General features: G+C 35.0%; 1 protein-coding gene across 1 annotated transcript in view; it reads left to right on the top strand.

Annotated features, from left to right (window-relative positions):
* Window positions 1–429: 429 nt before the first annotated feature.
* LOC129280865 (carboxypeptidase B-like) overlaps window positions 430–15447 on the top strand; it is a 17817-nt gene continuing 2799 nt past the window's right edge. Inside the window, exons 1-9 of the mRNA XM_064115633.1 lie at window positions 430–768; window positions 1262–1340; window positions 4456–4704; window positions 6229–6330; window positions 7843–7953; window positions 9522–9635; window positions 10578–10668; window positions 11203–11420; window positions 14178–14262. Coding sequence (XP_063971703.1) covers window positions 701–768; window positions 1262–1340; window positions 4456–4704; window positions 6229–6330; window positions 7843–7953; window positions 9522–9635; window positions 10578–10668; window positions 11203–11420; window positions 14178–14262 — 1117 coding nt within the window. The 5' untranslated portion in view covers window positions 430–700. The remainder of the gene's footprint in view (window positions 769–1261; window positions 1341–4455; window positions 4705–6228; window positions 6331–7842; window positions 7954–9521; window positions 9636–10577; window positions 10669–11202; window positions 11421–14177; window positions 14263–15447) is intronic.

Genomic DNA, 15447 nt, shown 5'->3' with positions numbered 1-15447 from the left:
TATCGAAATTTTGTGATAGCTTTTGGTATAATTTTCAGAAAAGGATATATCATATTTCTCCCTTCAATTTCTCTTGGTCATGAAAAATTTGGGGTGTGGGGCAAGCCCCCGCCCCTCCATCTGTACGCCACTGAGCTGGTGGGTGATTCATAAAGCTGTCCGTAAATTATGAATGACTTTATTCAAGACTGTGACCCTTTCTTGCTTTAAAATCAAGGAACCCTATGTAGCTGACCAAGCACCTGAGAACATGTTCCGGTCGCGCATAAATTATGTGTAACTTTATGAACAACTCATGAAATTCTTACCTCCATGGAGCCAACGGAGGAGAAGAGAGAGAGAAGATGGGGAGGGGGGGGGGGGAGGGAGAGAGAGAGAGCGGGGAGAGAGAAGGGAAGGAATATAAGGAGGGTAAATGAGGGTGGGGGTGGGTCAAAACATGGACCTATTACAATAGGTCCATGGTCAAAAGGAGGAGGAATGGGAGATAGGGCGCCTTCTTCAACGCATAAATACTGGCCCATAATTTAATCATGCATAACCCCATCCCCTTCCCCGAACCCCACACACCCTTTCGGCTGGACATGCCCGTGATTTATGCCATGATAGTGTAATTTAGGGTGCTGATGTAATAAAAAGTCGAGGATTTGAGATACGTAGTCAAAATTTCTTCTCCGGCTCTACTTGAAGTATATCCAATATGAGAGCTCTTCTGCTGCTTTTTCTCCTCGTTTCCTTCGTGGTTTTCGTCTCTGCGAAATATGAAGGGTAAGATTTGTTTTTATTATTCCACGAACGGATTGAGAACAGACTTTAGTTGGAATACAAGCATAACATTTAATTTAAAAAAAGTATTGGCTCATTTCATAATTTCCACCTTTTTTCTCATTTGTCTTTCTTTTCTTTTGTCCCTCTTTCTCTTTCACTTCCTCTTCTCTTTCCAATTCGTTTTTGTTTTTCCTTCTAATTCTTATATGTTTTCTCCTTTCTTTTCTTCTGATCTTCTTCTTCCTCGTTTTCCTTTTCTCCATCTTCTTCCTAATCATTGACCTCTCTTCTCTCACCTTCATCTTATATGCTTTCCCCGTTTCTTCATTCTATTTCTTTGTTTATTCTTCTCTTTCACATCTTCTTGTTCTTGTTCTTCTTCTTGATGTTGTTGTTGTTGTTCTTGTTCTTTTTCTTCTTCTTCTTCTCCTTCTTCTACTCCATGATCTTAATTCGTCCTCCTTTTCCGACTTTTACCCATGACTTTTGACAGACACCAAGTGTGGCGGATGAAACCAACAACAGAACGACAAATGACATGGCTAAACTATATTGAAGAAAATATGGATGAGGTAAGAAATGTAATTTTTAAAATATATCTTTTGTATTGCCACGGGGTATGATGCATAGCATAGGGGGAAAACACGAAAAGAAAACAAAAGTAACACAAAAAATATACAAAGACAAAATGAGACTTTTGGTGGGTAGTGTATTCGATTGCACATAAACTGTATATACGTAAAAAATAAATATTGCAAATAAGGTTTTGTTAATACATGTATTTAGTTTCATTTCCTAAGTCATCACTATCGCAAAAATGAGTGCAAATTTTCTTCTTTTGTTAATACACTGTATACTGTAATACACTGTATACTGTAATATTCCGAGACTTATAATGCTATGCAAATGAAAGATGACCTTTACACAAGATAAGACTCTAGTTATCATATTTTGCATAGCAAATTAATCAAGTCGAAAGTTAATATTTCACCTCGATATTTCCATAACGGTATCACTCTTCATCTAATCATCTACTCCCTGAGAAGAAAACCATACGTGTCCCGTAGTATAAACAGTTACTATCACAGTAACTTAATTTGCCATCCAGTGCGTAACTTCCATTGAATCCTTGATATTGATTGGCTGTTGGGCCATGTTACCATGGTAGTTTGCCATTGGATGGCAAAATTTCCATAATAGTAATAATTGTTATGCAAAAGGACCCTGGACAGAAAAAGAACAATACTATTTGGTTTACATACACAGTTAGGGATATAAACAGTCTGTCCACATTAGGTATTTTCACAACTGGAATAAACCATGGGGTGGGATATATAACTCACCTACCCCCCCCCCCCCCGCGCTCCCACGGTTTAAATTTCCAATTCGTCTCATGCCAATTCGTCCAACTGCCAACTCGTCTACTATCATTTGGTCCACCATTAGTTCGTCCACTCACCACATGGTCTACTTCTATTTAGGCCTAATGCCTTTCCGTCTAATAACCAGTTGGTCCAATAGTCATTTAGTCCATATACCAATTGGTCTAATTGGAGTAAGTGTTAAATTCTGCAAAATGAATGAAAATTAAATGGATATTAGACCAACTGGTTATGAGACGAATTAATGGTCATAGACGAAGTGATGATTGGACCAAATGGTTAATGGACCAAATGGTTGTTAGTCGAAATGTTGATGGACGGAATGGCATTAGACTAAATGAAAGTAGACCATAATATGGTGAGTGGACGAGTTGGCAGTAGACGAATTGGCAATTTACCCTCCACACACACATACACACTTTTTGGGGAGGGCTGTGGCTTGTTCATATATCCCCTTCTATAGACATAAGGGATAGTCTTGTTTTTCTCGAAAAAACAACGGTCGCCCCTCTCATATCTGTCATTTTATCTAGTAATCATCCCGCCCCACTAGGCAATGCGTAGGTTTTATCACTTTATTGAGATTATAATTATAATCAATCATTGCCGAATTTCAAGGGGAAGTTCACCCTAGCGATAAATTTGTTTAATAAAGCCCCCCCCCCCCAAAAAAAAAATAGAGGAAAATAATAAGGAAAGTTTTTATCAAAATCCATCCAAGAATAAGAAAGTAACACATTTATAAACTTTTAATTACGTCATATGCGAGCAGCTCCCTCGTATATTTATGTAAATTCCATAAATTCCAGCTATTTAAGGAACATGGTAAATACTGTATGTTTCTTATAGAAGGGTTTATAAAATGACACGTAGTATCCAGCAGATAAACCAAATCGTATTGGCACTTATGGAATCTATATCACACGACATATGGAGGAGCTGCTCGTCTGTATGTGACGTCACAAATACAAAACTCTACATCCTCTGGTGGAATGTCATCAAACTTTCAGCAATATTTTTTCATTATTTTCTTCTGGTACATTAAAGCCAACGCTTTGTCAGGGTGAACTTCCCCTTCTTCATTTGGGGGCGGGGGATTAGTAGAGCAAACAATGGGAGGGACATGGGTGTCGATCCGGGGGGGGAGGGGAGAGGGGGGTTAGGGATAAATCCCCAACAATTTCAGGAGGGGTCGACTGTGTCACCATCCCATCCCCCATAATTATATTTACGGTGGAACATAAATAATGTTTATGATGAATCATATGCCAAGTCAGGGGCGGTTCCAGGATTTTTTTCAAGGGGGGTGCACATTTTCCCGAGGAAAAATTTGACAAGCAAAAAAATATGTTTTCAACCAAAAATTAAAGGGATTTCGTCCACTTCCAGCTGTGCCCCCCCCCCCCACTGAAGCCAAGTATAAAATTATGATCAGGATGGTAAGGGGGAGTACATGGTGATCATCATCTTGGTAGTATGAATTGTCGTATATATTTTTTTTATACGCATGATGACCATCCCTCTTTTTCTTGAAATTTTCTTTTCTTTATTGATATTGAATGAAACCATTCCTTTTAGAAATTGTTAGAAACAGATGGATGGATAAAGAAAAAAAAATCAAGAATGAATTAGAATATCAATGTTTTTATACATCATGACACTATATCTTTCTTTCAATTTTCCCCTGCTCGCAACCAAGCGCATGGGTTGCGCCCCAAATATTTTACCTGCCTTTTGAATGTCACTTAATTTTGGTTTCTATTCTTTATCCCGCTTTAATTATAAGTGGAGAACATATAAAAGAAATGGGAATTGAAATTTAAGAGAGTGTATTCAACGAAAATAACCATGAAAACCGAGAAAAGTCATCAAAATGGCGCATTATTAATTCAATCATAAAAAAAAACAATCACCTCGAGCGCTGCTCTCAAGTTATTGATCTAGTCCTGAAATTGTAGTAGCAAGTCTTGTTGTAGAAATAAAGCTAACATAATACTTCATATTATCCCCCCACTCGTTGGGGGTGCAGTCATATCAAAATCTGTCACAAAATTAGACTCTTGTCTCAAAAAGGTTTTAGCTAGCTTGCTCGATCGCTTCGCTCACTCGCAGCTTTAAAAAAAATGCCCTGTACGCGATGACTGGCGCGTAAATTTTTTAGACTCGTTACGCTTCGTTACGGATCGACACCCATGGGGAGGCCGGTAATTTTGCTACCCCTGGCTTTAGGGAATTAGTATGAGATGCCGAATACCCTTATTAGTCTTTCTCCCTATCGCCCCGTTCTCTTTCTTTCTTTAAAAAGTTTGACTTTTGGACCAGCGTTTCAAGAATTCCTGGCCGCCATGTCGACATTATGGTGCAACCCAACAGCCAGATCAATTTGCGCATGCTCCTCAAGCAAGAAGAATTAGACTTTGAAATCATGATTGATGACGTCAGCACACTGGTGGCCAATCAGATGGACGAGATTCGAACCAGACGTGAGAGTGAACATTCCTTCGGGATACGTTCAACTTCCTTTGACTACAATAATTATCACGAATATGAAGAGGTAAACACTTCGCAATTAAACAATTGATCAGAAAATAAAGATAAAGATATATATATCCATATATATATATATATATATATATATATATATATATATATATATATATATATATATATATATATATATATATTTATATATATATATATATTTCAGTTCTTGTCTCTGTGAGCTTTATTGTATCCCTGAGGAAGACGTATGTTTAACGTCGAAAATTTGAAATTCAAAATAAACTGTTGGAACTAAGTACAATGCATTACCATTTTGCCTCATTAATATCTTCTATGTCCAACACGCGGAACGTAATATCGTTATATATATATATATATATATATATATATGGATATATATCCATTTTTTTCACAAAATATTCAAATAAAAGAGTTGCCAAAGCTGTTGTACATGTATAATTTCACGCATTTATATATATACAGTATATATATATATATATATAAGGTTTCACCTCCATGTTGGCCAGCTGAGACAAGAAAATACGAGAAATACTTTACATAACTATATATTATATACAGTGCGTAGCAAAAAAAGTTTACACTTAGAAAAAATCCTGTAAAATTTGTAATATCCTGAAGATTTTTCCACATTTTAAACTTGGTACAGATCCATTTAAGCAAATGACGATATAATTGCAAAAAAATATTTCCGCTTGAGTGAGCACCACTTACTTTTGAAAAGTTAGGGAAAAATGATTTGCGCAGAACTTTGAAATAGTTATGCGAATAAAAGTACATGTTAATCATGAGAACACGTAGAATTTAGTTTGTAAAATTGATTTGAAGATATATTTTACCTTTTTTAACTTGTTTCCTTGCCCAAAACACTTCGAAGAGTGCATTGCGCCCCACCCCACTCCCACACACACTGAGACCATCGTGGCGATATTTGCTTTACACTGAGCTGTGATTTACATGAAATTCCTTAGGCTTGATTTTCATTTTGTTGATCATTGTCAAGCTTGGGAAAAGTGTGCAGAAACAAGTATTAAATGAAAAATGAAATGTAAACCCACTTTAAATGATAAAAACTTCGTGAAAAAATGCTGGAAATGTCTGATATAAACCTTTGTTCAGATTCAGTTATGTCCTCAGATCCAGCTGGCACAAAAAGGGCAAAGGTTCTGCTAACTTAGTGTTGAAATTTCAATTTGGGTGGCAAAGTTGTTACAAAATGCTTGAATGTACCCGTTTTATTTCAATTGACTAAAAGTGCAAGGGAAATGTATGAGAAATGTTTCGCAGGGTAAGTTTGATTTCGCCCTTTCCCCTTGACACAGCGGAAAAACGAGCATTTCTACGCAAGCAGATTTTTGCGAGCTTTACAAAAATGGACAGTGCTCACTCAAGTGTAACATTCTGTCAAAACTTTTACTTTCATTGGATAGATATCATGAGACCCAAACCCAAGATTATATGTGAAAAAATTACCCACATGTTATATATTTTTAATACCCAGGGCTTTTTCAAAGTGTAAACTTTTTTTGATACGCACTCTATATCATTTTAATAACAGATTAAACAATGGGTACTCGACACAGCTAATGAAAATAGTGACATCATCACTGCGTTTTTGCTCGGAACCTCTTATGAAGGAAGAGATATCTACGGCTTAAGGGTAATTATACTTCATTTATATTAAAGGGATGCTCCGGGCTGAAAATATTTCTATTTAAATGAATAGAGTAAAATTCACAAAGCAAAATGCTGAAAATTTATCAAAATCGGATAACAAATAACGAAGTTATTGAATTTTAAAGATTTGCATTATTCCAGTGAAACAGTTCCAGGCATGTCGTCATGAATATTCATTAGGTGGGCTGATGATGTCATATCCCCACTTGTTCTTTTGTATTTTATTATATGAAGTCAGGTTTATTCAAAAATTTTGTACCAAGAACTAAACAATTGGATTGACAACTGATTAGGTGCATTAATTATTTATACCTGCAACTTATTTCATCATAACGGATACACATGTATGAAAAAATGAAACATTTATGATTTCATGTAATAACATTTATATTAATTACATGTACATATTTTTGCCTATTAACATTTACCCACACCCATGGACACACTCGCTCGTGACCGTACATTGCATTTGCATACGTTTATAATATGGAATAATCTCCATGTAGACATGCATGTTCGCGACTCAATACTAGTCTAGAATAAAATCATTGTCAATTTTGCCCAAATTTGTTAGATTATTTCTTCTTGAATTTATTAGATTACCTTATCCAGCAATGTCATTTATTGCTCGCTATAAGTTTTCATCTGCTATTTCATAATCTGTTGTATATATTCACTTTGTGTTTTTAATGATTTTTTCATTTATATTGTAACTCCTATCCCTTCTGTCCCTTCACATAAATTTTTATCCATTACTATATACAGACATATGGTTGTTTTCTTTTCGTTAGATTCTGAATCTTTTCTCTAAAGGTCAAATAAAACCCAGGAAAAAGTTGAGGGGAAGGGAAAGTTCATCCTCAACCTGACCATAAGTTGGTTTTAATGAAAGCAGAATATTAGAGAAAAAACATTGACGATGGTTTGATGAAAATCCACAAAAGAATATGAAAGTTATGATTTTTTTTAATTTGTGACGTCATTGCAGCAGCTCCCCCATATAACATCATATTATATAACGTCGATAAACTTCGAATTTGAAATGGAACATGATGAATAAAAATGTGTTTATTTAAAAGGGGGATGAACTCAATGTTTTTGATAAAATATCCACCGCACACATAAATTCGCTTTCATTTTTTTAGAACTTTTTTTTTTTTTTGGGGGGGGGGGGGTAAAGCTGCTCGTGCGTGAGTAACAAATTAAAAACTCTAAAACATCTATAACTGCGTTATTCTTTGCCGGATTTTTATCAAACCTTCACCATTATTTTTATTTCAAATTGTATGGCAGCTTTTATTTAAACCAACTTATCACCAGGGTGTACTTCCCCTTTAAGTGTTGATTTACAAACAAGAGACTAAATTTAAATTGTGATCTGAGCAATTAGTTTTCAATGAGTAGAGAGACGTTAATAAAATATAATTGCCTGTTGAAACAGAACCCTCACAATAATAAATTACCCTAGTTTACCCCAACCCCTACCCTCACGCAGATCCGCGGTACTGGAAGCCAGAATCCCTACCCAAAAGCTGTCTGGTTTGAGGGCGGTATTCATGCTAGAGAATGGATCTCACCAGCTACAGTCATGGGGTTTACACACAAGGTAGGAACCAGAGGGAGAGAGAGAAGAGTGACAATTAGAGAAGGAGAGAGAGAGAGAGAGAGGGAGACAAAGTGAGATGGGGTATAGAGGCAACTAATATACAGACAGGCCGACAGAGAGACATTAATAAACAGAAAGAGAAAAATAAGAGAGAGTGAGGAAGAGGGGCAGGAAGAAGCAGATGAGGAGGAGAAGAAGAAAGAAATACTATAATTTAAGTACGGGTTTAAGTACTACTACTACTACCGACTACTACTACTACTACTACTACTACTACTACTACTACTACTACTACTATACTACTACTACTACACTACTACTACTACTACTACTACTACTACTACTACTACTACTATACTACTACTACTACTACTACTACTACTACTACTACTACTACTACTACTACTACTACTACTACTACTACTAATACTACTACTAATACTATACTACTACTACTACTACCACCACCACCACCACTACCACCACTATCACCACTACCACCACTACTACTACCACTACTACTACTACTACTACTACTACCACTTCTACTAATACTATACTACTACTACTACTACTACTATACTACTACTACTACACTACTACTACTACTACTACTACTACTACTACTACTACTACTATACTACTACTACTACTACTACTACTACTACTACTACTACTACTACTACTACTACTACTACTACCACTACTACTACTACTACTACCACTACCACCACCACCACCACTACCACCACTATCACCACTACCACCACTACTACTACCACTACTACTACTACTACTACTACTACCACTACTACTACTACTACTACTACTACTACTACTACTGCTGCTACTACTATACTACTACCACTACTACTACCTAGTTGCTAGTGGTAATAATAAGAGGGATTTCAAGAAGGAAGTGTTAGAAGTGGGATATGAGAAGGATTTTTAAAAAAATCCGGGTATGGGGGTATGAACTACAATTCTTATGTTGCTTAGATCAGCACTTCTCAACCGATGGTCCGCGAAGCTCTCGCAGGTGGGCCGCAAGAAGCTCCAAAGGGAGATAGAATAGGGAAAAAACTATAGTATATTTTACAGAACTGTCCGAACATGTTATGTCCGATCGGTCTACGTGGGTCAAACAAATTAAAGCACGATTAGGAATCATACATGTTGCAAAGCATGTACATGCACACTATGATGGTTTCGATCTAACTTTGATGTGAACCTCATGTGCATGCATATTGTGTATGTAGTTAATTGTCGCCCATTTACCGGACATTTGCGAATGCAGATAAGTTCTCAATCTGTTTGTTTCAAAATGGGCTTCATATTTGTGTTCAGGTTTCACGAAACATTTTTTCTTCAAAATTGACGTTTTTTTAAAAACATTTTGGTAGGTGGGCATCGACAAACATTTGAGAGTCAAAGTGGTCCTCGAGTAAAAAAAAAGTTGAGAAGCGCTGGCTTAGATCTTTACTAGCGAAGTAAAGTAATTCGTGTTTGTTTATTTACATTGAGGTCGTGTTTGAAATTCTTTCTTTTTCATCTTCCATTTATTGAAGCTCATCGAGGAATACCGTTTAGGAGAGTCTGTTGCACGAATGATGTTTGATAATATAGACTGGTACATTGTACCTTCACTGAATGCCGACGGATATGTCTATACATGGACTACGGTAAATGACACGATTCCATAATTCACAATTTTACTTAAATTTTCCGCTCATATTTTATTTGTGTATTACATGTATTATTATTGTTGTGATTATTCATTTTTTATTATCATTAATATTATTTATATTATCATTATTATCGTTATTACTATCATTATATTATCATTATTATTACTATTACTGTTTTTATTATTGTCATTGTTATTATTATTATTGTTTTTGTTATTATTATCATTAATATTGTTATTATTATCATTATTATTGTTATCATTATTATTATTATCAGTATTATTATTATCATCATCACTATCATTATTACTATTATCAGTATTATTATTATTATGATTATGATTATCATTATTATTAGCATTATTATTATTATCCTTATTATTATTATTATTATCATTAGTAATTATCCTGCTGGAAGGAACACAGTGTTCACATAATAGTTCACATGGTGCGAATAACTGTTGAAATGCTCAATTTAGCAGTGTGAATGTTATTTCATGCTGTGTTCATCATCATCATCATCATCGTCGTCGTCGCATCATCATTATCATTTAACAGTGTGAAAGTGATTTCAAAATGTGTTCCAGACTGTGAATACATTGTGGCAGAAGATGTGGGACACATAATCATCATCATCATCATCGTCGTCGTCGTCATCATCATCATCATCATTATCATTGAACAGTGTGAAAGTGATTTCAAAATGTGTTCCACACTGTGAATACACTGTGGCACAAGCTGTGGGACACATAGTCATCATCATCGTCATCATCATCATCACCATCATCGTCATCATCATCATTATCGTCATCATCATCATCATCATCATCCCCACCACCACCACAATCATCATCATCGTCATCATCGTCATCATCATTATCATCATCATCATTATTATCATTATCATTATTATTTGGTATTCTTTTTAATAATCAGGATCGTATGTGGCGCAAGACTCGGTCACCAAACACAGGATCTGTATGCGTTGGGACTGATCCAAACAGGAATTGGCCTTTTGAGTGGGGCGGTGAGGTTATTCATTTATTCAATTTATTATTATAGAATCACGATATAAGTGTAGTTTGCAGCAAAAGGTAGTACGTACATGAAAAGAACAATTCCATACATTAGATAGTGTGTGCTGCAACATAATAATAGTGTTCGAGTTATTAAAACACCAAAATAGTATACATGGTATATGTTAAGAGTTTCACGGCGCCGTGGTAGGCTAGCTACATCTCACATACACTACTTTTAAAAACATTGTATAGATTTTTGAAATAGAATAATGCATTTATATTCAAATTTTAATCTAACAGAGAACTTGAGAACTCAACTTTCTTACTAAAATAAACTGAAATATTATTTTTTCTAAGTCCGTTTGTTTTTATCAGTGTTTCGCATATTCTAGACTAAAAATAAGAAAATGAAATAGTGTGCTCTCAATTTTGTTGCGGATGGTTGTTATTCATGATTACATAAAAAAGATCAGCCGCTAATGCTTTCATTTTTAGGTGTGTAAAAGAAGGTTCAAGCACGATCCGTATTCTTGTTTTCACAGGCATAGGAGCTAGCGACGTTCCTTGTTCCCAAACATACATGGGCTCTTCGGCTGGCTCAGAGATCGAAGTCGAGAACGTCGTGAAGTACTTGCGGGAAAGGAAGGCCGAGGGACAGGACTTCTTGGCGTTCATTGACTTCCACAGCTACTCACAGCTCATCATTGCACCTTGGGGATACCTGGAGGAAAACTATTACACTGACGACTATGACGACCAGGTGAAAACTATATGATGGGGTTCATATTTCACTACACATAAAAACTGAAGGTGCACTGCAAAAACTCCGGTGCTGATTTAACACCAGCCCGGAATCTACATATGTCCAAACCAGAGAAGTGTTAAACAACACCAGTTTAATTTTGGTCTAACACCAGAAAGTTGTTTATACAACACCAATTAGTATTAAAACGTCATCGGTTTGATTAAAAACTGGTGTTGTTTCAATACTTCTCTGGTGTGGACATATAGATTCCGGGACTGGTGTTAAATCAACACCGGAGTTTTTGCAGTGTGATTTGCAGTTTAAGAAAAGAGAAGACAAGAAATGAATGAAAATGAAATTGATTTTTTTGCAAAGATTTATTGTAAAGGTCAGCCAGACCAAGGTTAGATGATTATATCGGATAAAAGGTAAAAATGCTATTAAGTAGGTAGGCAAAGAGCAGAATTCACTTACAATTTTGATGATATCTGTTTGTAATATGACGATTTTTGTGGAGCGTCGTGGCCCAGTGGATTAGTCAGTGGACTTTGATATTGAAATATATTTATTCAGGAAAAACACAAGATCAGTATAAAAACACTGTTTTACATCAAGGTCCTGAAAAGGTTAAAAAGATACATCAAAATTCAAAGCTGATATAAGAATACGAATAGTCAAAATTGGGTTGAATAATTGTTTTGTATATTAGATTCAAACCATTTGAATCCAGATAAAAGCTCATTTTACGCTGAGCAAAAAGTTTTTTGGCAAGTAACTTGGCAATATTTTGAACATGAAAATTCAAATTTAACTTACTATCAATCATTACTCCAAGATATCGAATATTATTCACCTGTTCTATTTTCTTATTACCTATAAATATATTCATATGAAAAGAAGACCATGGACTTAACGACATTACTTTGGTCTTATCAATATTTATATATAATTTATTAATATGGTACCAAGAGGTAAGTGAGTTTAAATCATTTTGTAGTGTATTTATGGCTTTGTCAACACTATTGTGCGAGAAGTATATAACAACATCATCAGCAAAAATATTACATGAACAATATTTCAAACAATCTGTAATATCATTGATAAATAATAAAAATAAAATGGGGCCAAGGACACTACCTTGGGGCACACCTGTAATTACATCTCCTGGTTTAGAGAACTGACCATGACAATAAACTGTTTGTGTTCGTTGAGATAAGTAACTTTTAAACCTTTCTATTTCTGACCCCTTAATCCCATAACATTTCATTTTTTTAAAATAATAATTCATGATTAATAGAATCAAAGCATTTTGGAATATCAAGAAAACAAGCTGTGACAAATTCATTATTATTAAAAGATTCCAACCAGTCATCAACTACTTTATGTAGGCAAGTAGTTGTTGAGTGGTTGAGTAAAAAGGCAAACTGATCAATGTTTATCAAGTCATTTTTACGAAGATAGTATAATAATTGATTTTGTATTTCTTTTTCAAAGAGTTTTGAGATATGGCAGGCGACAGAAATCGGTCGATAATTTGACGGGTCACTTTTGTCTCCCTTGCCTTTATATACAGGGGTTGTTTTAGTACGATTCCAATCAAGCGGAACAGTGCCTTCTTCCAAACTTTCATTGACTAAATAACAAAGAGAATTTGCGATAGACGGAGCCGCTATTTCGAATCAATATTGAGTATATCATTATTACTCTCAGTGCCGAGATTTAAAAGGCATTTAAAAAAAAAAATTTCATCAATATATTCAAATTTAAATTCATAAATACAATCAGGATGCTTCCATAAAAATTGACCAGTTTGATCATTAACCAAATTCTTACCAATATTAATGAAAAAATTGTTAAGAAAATCTACGCCAATGTTAGAGGGAATAGTATCCTGTCGTTTACCTCTGCCTGTAATTCTGTTTAGCTTACGCCATATCTTTTTAGATTCGTGATTATGTTCATTGACAATTTGACTAAAGTAATCCTTCTTACGTTTACGGGTTAGTTTCGTAATGTGATTTCAAATCTTACGGAAATCTTTCTTTAAATTATGATTGGACTTACTCTTATCCTTTAAATTATCTCTTTTATACATGAGTTTAATAATATCACTAGACATCCATGGGCAACACCTTTGTTTATCCCTTCTTTGTTTTATGGGGGCATATTTATTTCAAATAGACAGAAATTCAAATTAAATTAATATTATTATCATTATTATTATTATTATTATTATTATTATTATTATTATTATTATTATTATTATTATTATCATTATTATTATTATTATTATTATTATTGTTATTATCATTATTATTATCATCATCATTATTATTATTATTTCTGATGCATGTCGAAAAGTTAGGAATTTCTCGAAACGAACGCATAACACAACAAAGTTGCCGATGTTTTGGCCATTTTTAGCCAATATTTTTACAAGCGCTACCTAATCCTAAGAAAAACTATAGGCTTACCACTTCTTTCTGTTGGCGATATCAGATTTTCAAGACAATTTTTTTTAAAGATACAGGCTACTTATTCGGCGAACGATGGATGGATTGCCTCTCCTTTTCGTATACATTAGCGAGGGGCGGATCCAGCTATTGCCAAGGGGGGGGGGGTCGATAAATTTTCCCCAATTATACCGCTAATATATCTTCCTGAAGAGAGAGAGATGTCTTGTTTTACTTGCATCAAAGTGTATATACGTAAGCAACTAAGTTTTTCTTCACGATATCGTATTTTCTTGTTCATGATAATTATATCTATCAGATGGCGATGGCCGACGAAATGGCAACCGCTATAAAGGAAACACATCGAAAGACATATGATCATGGAGTTGGCGCAGAAATCCTCTGTAAGTCGTTATTAAAATCTAATCAAATCAAATCAAATTAGGGATTTTTCACAATTACTACGCAGACGCTTTCAGGATCGTAGGCAATCTATTGTCAAAAGCCCTTTATGACAAAGTAGTCTTTGTCGAAAATCGGTTAATCAAAACAGCTGCAGTGTCGTCCTGGACTCTGGATAAACGTCATATTTGCAATTATCCGTCAGCTCCGAATCCTAGGAAGATCTGCTGTCCCGGTTCACAAATTTTCGACAAAGACCTCTAAGCCGTTCACTGTGACTTGACGGGCATTTTCAACAGATTTTCTGTGTTATAGAATCCGTTCCCGTCGCGATTGCAAAAATTTTCTATTACAGACCAAGCGGACGGTCTTCCTTGTTCGACCGGAGTTGGTACTATGATACTGCATGCATTTCAGAAATGGGCGATGTTTTAGAACTTACATTAGAAGATTCTACTTAATAATGTAACCTTAATTCGCTATAGTCTTACTAGAAGTTTTAAACATTCATGACCCTCGTTTGGAATACAAACCTACGTTGTGATACCAACCATTTTAGCTTAATTTCCTTAAGCGTATATGCATTTGACTGAGATGTTAGAAAAGATATTTCTAAATATATATCTTTTCTCACAATAGATAAATTTGGAGAATACTACAATATTTACCCACGATATGAAGAGCGCTTTTACTTCGTTTATCCCTTCTTCTTGTTCCTCTTTCATTTCTCCTTCTTTTTTCTTATTATCCATCTTTTCTTCCCCTTCTTCATCTAACATCGTCATCACCACTACCACCACCTCAAACATCTTAACCATATTATCATCTTGGACCCCTCCTCCTCTTCTTGCTCTTACTCCTCCTCTTCTTCTTTTTCTTCTTCTTCCTATTCATCATCATCATCATCATCCTCATCATTATCATCATCATCGTCGTCGTTGTCATCATCATCATCATCATCATCTGTATTTATACTTTGTTATTTTGTTATTTGTTGTGTTATCTATTTTTTGAGGGGCCCACATTGTACAATCATTGCTTTTTAGTGGGTCCCCCCATTTCCATTTTAATTTAATTTCTATTGAAAAATAGTATACATATTTAAAACCTACAATGTGTTGCCCAAATTGTCTAAGTGTTTTTTCACAACATATGTATCATTAATTTTTTTTTTTGCAACGGATACA

Source organism: Lytechinus pictus, chromosome 2 (assembly GCF_037042905.1).
Source record: "Lytechinus pictus isolate F3 Inbred chromosome 2, Lp3.0, whole genome shotgun sequence".
Lineage (NCBI taxonomy): Eukaryota > Metazoa > Echinodermata > Echinoidea > Temnopleuroida > Toxopneustidae > Lytechinus > Lytechinus pictus.
The sequence above is the reverse complement of the archived record's forward strand: the minus strand, read 5'-3'. Positions and strand labels throughout refer to the sequence as shown.